Here is a 6,495-nt window from a genome sequence, read left to right as displayed (position 1 = left end):
GACACGAACCCCCGCACGGCGCAAGAGAAGGCCATCACTGCCGCGTCTTCGGCTACGGCCACGTCACCCCCACCCCACCCGTCTTGGGCGTGTCCGTGAGCTTCTCCCACAGGCCACTTTCACGGTGCTCTCGTGACGGCCAAGCAGAGAGGAGGTCCGGATCAGGTCACCACCTGCTGGTGACAGTCTGGTGACGCTCTCTCTGCTGACAACACTGGCAGTGGGTCAGAGCTCTGGTAAGAGGCCACGGCTCAGAGGAAGCGCCACGCTCTCATCCCTGACAGCCACCCACTTGATTCGAAGCGGCCCTCCTCATACCTCTGTCCAGGCGCCATCACACCCAAGTGCAGAAAAAGCTGGGGCTGTGAGGCCATGGAGTTGGGGCCTGGCAGCTACGGGCCTTTTCTAAACCAAGCGGGGTCTATTCTTGAGGAGTACAAGAAATGAAGGCCGCGAGGCCCAGGGGCCCAGGGCAAGCAGGGGCTCCCTACCGTGGGCTCCTTCACTGTCCAGCTCTCCTGTACCTCCTGTGGACACGGATGACCCACAGGACGGGACACGGGCTGGCACAGGTTGCACTAGGGTCACCAGCCTCCCACCAGTGTCAGACGTTTGCATTGGTAGGAGCCACTGCCCCAACGGCAGACACGGGCAGTGCCCAGGTAAGAGCATGGCCCCAAATGCAGCTCGGCCCCAAAGGACACACGCCCAGTCCTAAGAATGCCTCGACTCTCCTTCCCCTGCTCAGCAAGCGACACTGAGGGCGGTGCCTGGGGATGCGCGCCTCGAACAGGTGGTGGGGTTCGGTGCCTGTGCTGCAGGTGATGGGATGCTGCGGCCCCAGGGGAGGCAGGCGGGTTCCGACGTGGGGTCTCATGAGCCTCTCCTCAGGGTGCCTTATTCCACCCTATGAGAACCCCCACGCGTTGGTCTGGCACCTCCTCTACCACCTCCCGGGCAGTCACGCGGTCATTGGAATAACACAGATAGGTGACAGCAGAGCACGCGCTCCCTGGGGAGAGGCTGAAGCAGATACCGGGCCTAAACCACACCCACTGCCTTGGCCTCCGGACACACATGGACTCCCCCAGCGCCCAGAGCGGGGCCAGGGACATTCTGTACCCTGTCCTTAGGGTGAGGCCGAGCCTGTACTAGGGAGGTCCTGGCCGACAGAACAGCTGGTGGAAGGGACAGCACTCACCCGTGCACCCTCCAGAGGAGCAAGTGCGCCACCTTCAGAAGAACTGGAAGAGAAAGCTGGAGTGTGAGACCGCGATCCGCGTCTAACACAGCTCTGTCCTCTTCCTGGGCAACCCAGCGTGAGACAGAGGACTTCGGATGGCCTGGGCCGAGGAATGGCAGCTCCTACCTGATCCACAGAGGAAGGCATCGTACGCCGCTTCGTGGGGGTACTTGGTCGCGACTGCCGTGGTTTCCCATAAGCAGGAGAAAGAGGATGGGGCGGCCGTTGAGGGCACAGCCCGGGAAAGGGAGTCCCTCCTGCCCTGGTTCACGTGCCACCACTGCTGCCCTGTGTGCTTCTCCCTGCCCCCAAACCACTGCGCCATGTCCTCCCCAGGCAGGGGGAGCAGAGAGCGCAGAGCTTCCTGACAGTCAGGCTCCACGCGGGGAGGACGCAGGCAAGGTGGGCGCAGAGCCCGGCCCGGTGGGACTCACCATATTTCTCACACTTGCTGGAGTGAACAATCACAGGTCCCGAATTCTTAGTGGGGTTCAAGTCACTGTTACAGAAGGAAAACAGAGCAAAGAACAGCCAGCTGAGAACACGCCCTTGTTAACATAAATGCAGGTGTGTGACCAGGACACGTTTCTGCAGAAGGCACAGACCCTGGAGCCCGGCAGCCAGGCCCTACGACAGAGCACGGTGTGCAAAAGGCCCCACCGACCACTCCAAGCCTATATGAGACGCTTCACTGAGCCCAGGCGCCCGGACACGCAACACGAGACGCTGTCGGCCTTTGTCATCTAGCAGCAAGTGACAAGCAGAGGTGACTGTGCTCACGTCCTATAAACACCACACCAGAGACCCCAGAACTGCACTCCCGGCCCCTTCAGGCTCAGCCCCAGGAAAGTAACCTCCTGGAGGAGGCGGTACTCAAGAACAGTCCTGTACCCTGAGAACAGACCGGACAGGTGACGTCAGGCATGTCGGCAGAGAGCAAGGGGGAGACATGGAGGTGCTCCTACCACACAGGGCTCAGGCACATGGAGGCCCTGACCACAGAGATGCCCTGTCAGCCTCGCGGCCCAAAGACCGCTCTGGTGGCAGAGGAGGAGGTGCGGCGGGCCAGGCCCTGGGCCAGGAGGCTGTGGGAGGCAAGGTCTGCAGAGGCAACAGCCTGAGGGTGCAGAGGGGGTGACTGTGAAAGGGTGGATGGAGGAAAAGCCACAGGATGGGATGCCCCAGGTAGACGTGGGCGACTCAGCCCTGGGACCCGCCTGTGGTGATGTGACCGCATCGACAGTCAGGAAACCTTCACCTCGCTTTCCAGCAAAACCCTTCAGGACCCCCGCGCCGAGCCTCCCCGAGCCCTCGCACCCTCTGTGCAGCAGGCGTTGGCTCCCGCCCAGGCCGCAGGCAGCTGAGACAGGACGGCAGCCAGCAATGGCGGCAGCTAACACTCGCGGGACACAGACTAAGCGCAGGCACTGTCCCGAGACCTTGCCAGGTACTACCTCGTGCAATCTTCCCACCAACCCTGGAGGTGACATGGGCCCTCACTGCACAGACGTGACACCAACGCGCAGAGATCGAGTCGTCTCAAGGTCATGTACAAGTCGGACGTGGGGCGAGACTGGGCTTCAGGGGCAGGAAGCGCGAGTCAGAGCCTGCGCCCTAACACTCTATGGGATGTCCCTCTCGCCTGCCCCCAGCTCTCTCTCACACACAGACCTGTGTCATACCCGGTGCCACACAGGCTTAGCGGGTGGTCCAAGCTCTGAGTGAGGCTGAGGGACGGAGAGGACTGTCAAGGGGAGAGTGGCCTGCAGCCCAGGCGAGTGGAACGCCCGGAAGACATCTGGCAAATCTGGCAAGGGAAGGGCTGCACAGCCGCAAGCTTGGGGCTGCATTTCTGCAGGAGCTGGAGAGCTTGTGGACACCCAGGGCATGGGCGAGGACACCCAGCACGCAGTGGTGAGCGGGAAGAGGGCTGGGGGCCTCAGGAGGAGCCCTACCTTAGAAAGGGCAGAGGAACGAGAACCCCACGGGTTAACTGCCCCCTACCCCTCCCTGATGGTAAGAGAAATCCAGGAAAGGAGATAACTCATGACGAGGGGAGAGCGGCCGAGGGCTCCGAGCTGCAGACGTGCACACGGAGCATCACCTCGTGCCAGCGTCAACCAAGACCACAGCCCAGCCTGTGCTGTGCAGCCCGGCCGGCGCCCCCATCAGGAAGGGGAGGAAACAGCCGTAGGGCTGAGCTGAGATGAGGCCTCCACCGAGGCTCATTGCAGAGAACAACCAATATGGTGGTAGAAAGGGGGGAGTGAAACTGGTGTCTGTTTGTAAGTTAGGACAAGCTGGGTCTGGCAGGTGACGTGGTGATTAAAGCGCTGGACTCTCACATGGACAACAGCAGTTCATGTCCCAGACCTTGCAACTTGCTTTCTCACTTTCCCTTTCTCTTTTCGGTCAAATTAAAATAATAATTATAAATACAATTAAATAAGCAATTCTTTAAAAAATAAATAAGTTAGGACAAGCCTTGGTGCTGAAGGAAACAAGAGGGAGAGGCTGGAGACCCCAGGTAGGGGGCCAGCGGGGGAAGGCTGCTGCATGGGGAGGGACAGGCAGGAGCAGTGGGGAGGGCGGCCTTCCCCTGGGGTGGGTCTGGCGCAGACCAGCTGTGGACAGTGACTGCAGAGTGGACGCGACAAGGGGCCGACATTCCTGCCTCTGGCTTTCTACTTTCTCCTTAGAAATGGAGCCAGGAGGGAAGCGAAGGAGAGGAGGGAGAAACTGAGGAGGGACCCCAGGTGGCATGTGGCCACAAAGCAGGGGTGGGGGGACGTGGATGGAGCCTGGAGGATGCAACATGCAGGGGTGAGGCAGGGCACTGTTTCCCAGCGGCAGCTCCAGACGCGCGTCCTTACCTGCTCAGCACCTCGTACACCTCGGAGAGATTGGAAACTCTTGGGAAATTCAGCTCCTGTAATCGTGGGAAACAAGTCAGGTAATACATCTGTGCTTTCGTCTCTCCTGTGCACGAAAATGGCCTGGAAAATGCCAACTCCTGCCACCTCCCACTGCAGGACAGGATCAACATTACCCACAACCACAGTGTCAGGCACCCCGGAACCTGGGTTTCCTAGAAGCAGCCCCAATGACCCAGCCGCAGCCAGCAATGGCGGCAGCTAACACTCGCGGGACACAGACTAAGCGCAGGCACTGTCCCGAGACCTTGCCAGGTACTACCTCGTGCAATCTTCCCACCAACCCTGGAGGTGACATGGGCCCTCACTGCACAGACGTGACACCAACGCGCAGAGATCGAGTCGTCTCAAGGTCATGTACAAGTCGGACGTGGGGCGAGACTGGGCTTCAGGGGCAGGAAGCGCGAGTCAGAGCCTGCGCCCTAACACTCTATGGGATGTCCCTCTCGCCTGCCCCCAGCTCTCTCTCACACACAGACCTGTGTCATACCCGGTGCCACACAGGCTTAGCGGGTGGTCCAAGCTCTGAGTGAGGCTGAGGGACGGAGAGGACTGTCAAGGGGAGAGTGGCCTGCAGCCCAGGCGAGTGGAACGCCCGGAAGACATCTGGCAAATCTGGCAAGGGAAGGGCTGCACAGCCGCAAGCTTGGGGCTGCATTTCTGCAGGAGCTGGAGAGCTTGTGGACACCCAGGGCATGGGCGAGGACACCCAGCACGCAGTGGTGAGCGGGAAGAGGGCTGGGGGCCTCAGGAGGAGCCCTACCTTAGAAAGGGCAGAGGAACGAGAACCCCACGGGTTAACTGCCCCCTACCCCTCCCTGATGGTAAGAGAAATCCAGGAAAGGAGATAACTCATGACGAGGGGAGAGCGGCCGAGGGCTCCGAGCTGCAGACGTGCACACGGAGCATCACCTCGTGCCAGCGTCAACCAAGACCACAGCCCAGCCTGTGCTGTGCAGCCCGGCCGGCGCCCCCATCAGGAAGGGGAGGAAACAGCCGTAGGGCTGAGCTGAGATGAGGCCTCCACCGAGGCTCATTGCAGAGAACAACCAATATGGTGGTAGAAAGGGGGGAGTGAAACTGGTGTCTGTTTGTAAGTTAGGACAAGCTGGGTCTGGCAGGTGACGTGGTGATTAAAGCGCTGGACTCTCACATGGACAACAGCAGTTCATGTCCCAGACCTTGCAACTTGCTTTCTCACTTTCCCTTTCTCTTTTCGGTCAAATTAAAATAATAATTATAAATACAATTAAATAAGCAATTCTTTAAAAAATAAATAAGTTAGGACAAGCCTTGGTGCTGAAGGAAACAAGAGGGAGAGGCTGGAGACCCCAGGTAGGGGGCCAGCGGGGGAAGGCTGCTGCATGGGGAGGGACAGGCAGGAGCAGTGGGGAGGGCGGCCTTCCCCTGGGGTGGGTCTGGCGCAGACCAGCTGTGGACAGTGACTGCAGAGTGGACGCGACAAGGGGCCGACATTCCTGCCTCTGGCTTTCTACTTTCTCCTTAGAAATGGAGCCAGGAGGGAAGCGAAGGAGAGGAGGGAGAAACTGAGGAGGGACTCCACGTGGCATGTGGCCACAAAGCAGGGGTGGGGGGACGTGGATGGAGCCTGGAGGATGCAACATGCAGGGGTGAGGCAGGGCACTGTTTCCCAGCGGCAGCTCCAGACGCGCGTCCTTACCTGCTCAGCACCTCGTACACCTCGGAGAGATTGGAAACTCTTGGGAAATTCAGCTCCTGTAATCGTGGGAAACAAGTCAGGTAATACATCTGTGCTTTCGTCTCTCCTGTGCACGAAAATGGCCTGGAAAATGCCAACTCCTGCCACCTCCCACTGCAGGACAGGATCAACATTACCCACAACCACAGTGTCAGGCACCCCGGAACCTGGGTTTCCTAGAAGCAGCCCCAATGACCCAGGTTAGGAAAAAGCTGCACGCAGACCCACACCCCATCGCCCTCCGAAGACCCGTGCTCAAGGGCCCCACTGGCACGGGAATCCGAGGTGCTGGCCAAAGCCAAGTGTAGGCCTTCCAACTCAGACAGCCTCGGGGGCGAGACCAGGTCGCCAGGACCAAGGGCTCATCGCAGGCTTGGGAAGCTTAAGTAAGAGCTCCTCTGAGCAGACGTGCCTAGTACCCCACCCCTCGGTGGCTCCCTTCTTGAATAACTCACTCTAAGTGATCACCCCATGGCTCTACAACTCCAATCTGACTCCTCTTCCTCTGATCTTCAATTTCTAGGAAGCATTTCAGCTCAGGACCAGCAGTTAGCATAATGGCTATGTCGCTGGACTCCCACATAGTCGACCACGGTTCG

General features: G+C 59.6%; 1 protein-coding gene across 1 annotated transcript in view; it reads right to left on the bottom strand.

Annotated features, from left to right (window-relative positions):
• PNLDC1 (PARN like ribonuclease domain containing exonuclease 1) overlaps positions 1 to 6,495 on the bottom strand; it is a 26,301-nt gene that overhangs the window by 2,938 nt on the left and 16,868 nt on the right. Inside the window, exons 12-15 of the mRNA XM_006152244.1 lie at positions 5,858 to 5,913; positions 1,678 to 1,742; positions 1,370 to 1,423; positions 1,202 to 1,244 (exon numbers count right to left, since the gene is read on the bottom strand). Of these exons, the coding sequence (XP_006152306.1) occupies positions 1,202 to 1,244; positions 1,370 to 1,423; positions 1,678 to 1,742; positions 5,858 to 5,913 (218 nt within the window). The remainder of the gene's footprint in view (positions 1 to 1,201; positions 1,245 to 1,369; positions 1,424 to 1,677; positions 1,743 to 5,857; positions 5,914 to 6,495) is intronic.

This window comes from Tupaia chinensis, unplaced genomic scaffold (assembly GCF_000334495.1).
Source record: "Tupaia chinensis unplaced genomic scaffold, TupChi_1.0 Scaffold000346_1, whole genome shotgun sequence".
NCBI classification, from domain to species: Eukaryota; Metazoa; Chordata; class Mammalia; order Scandentia; family Tupaiidae; genus Tupaia; species Tupaia belangeri.
Note: the sequence above shows the minus strand (reverse complement) of the source record. Positions and strands in the feature narration are given on the sequence as shown.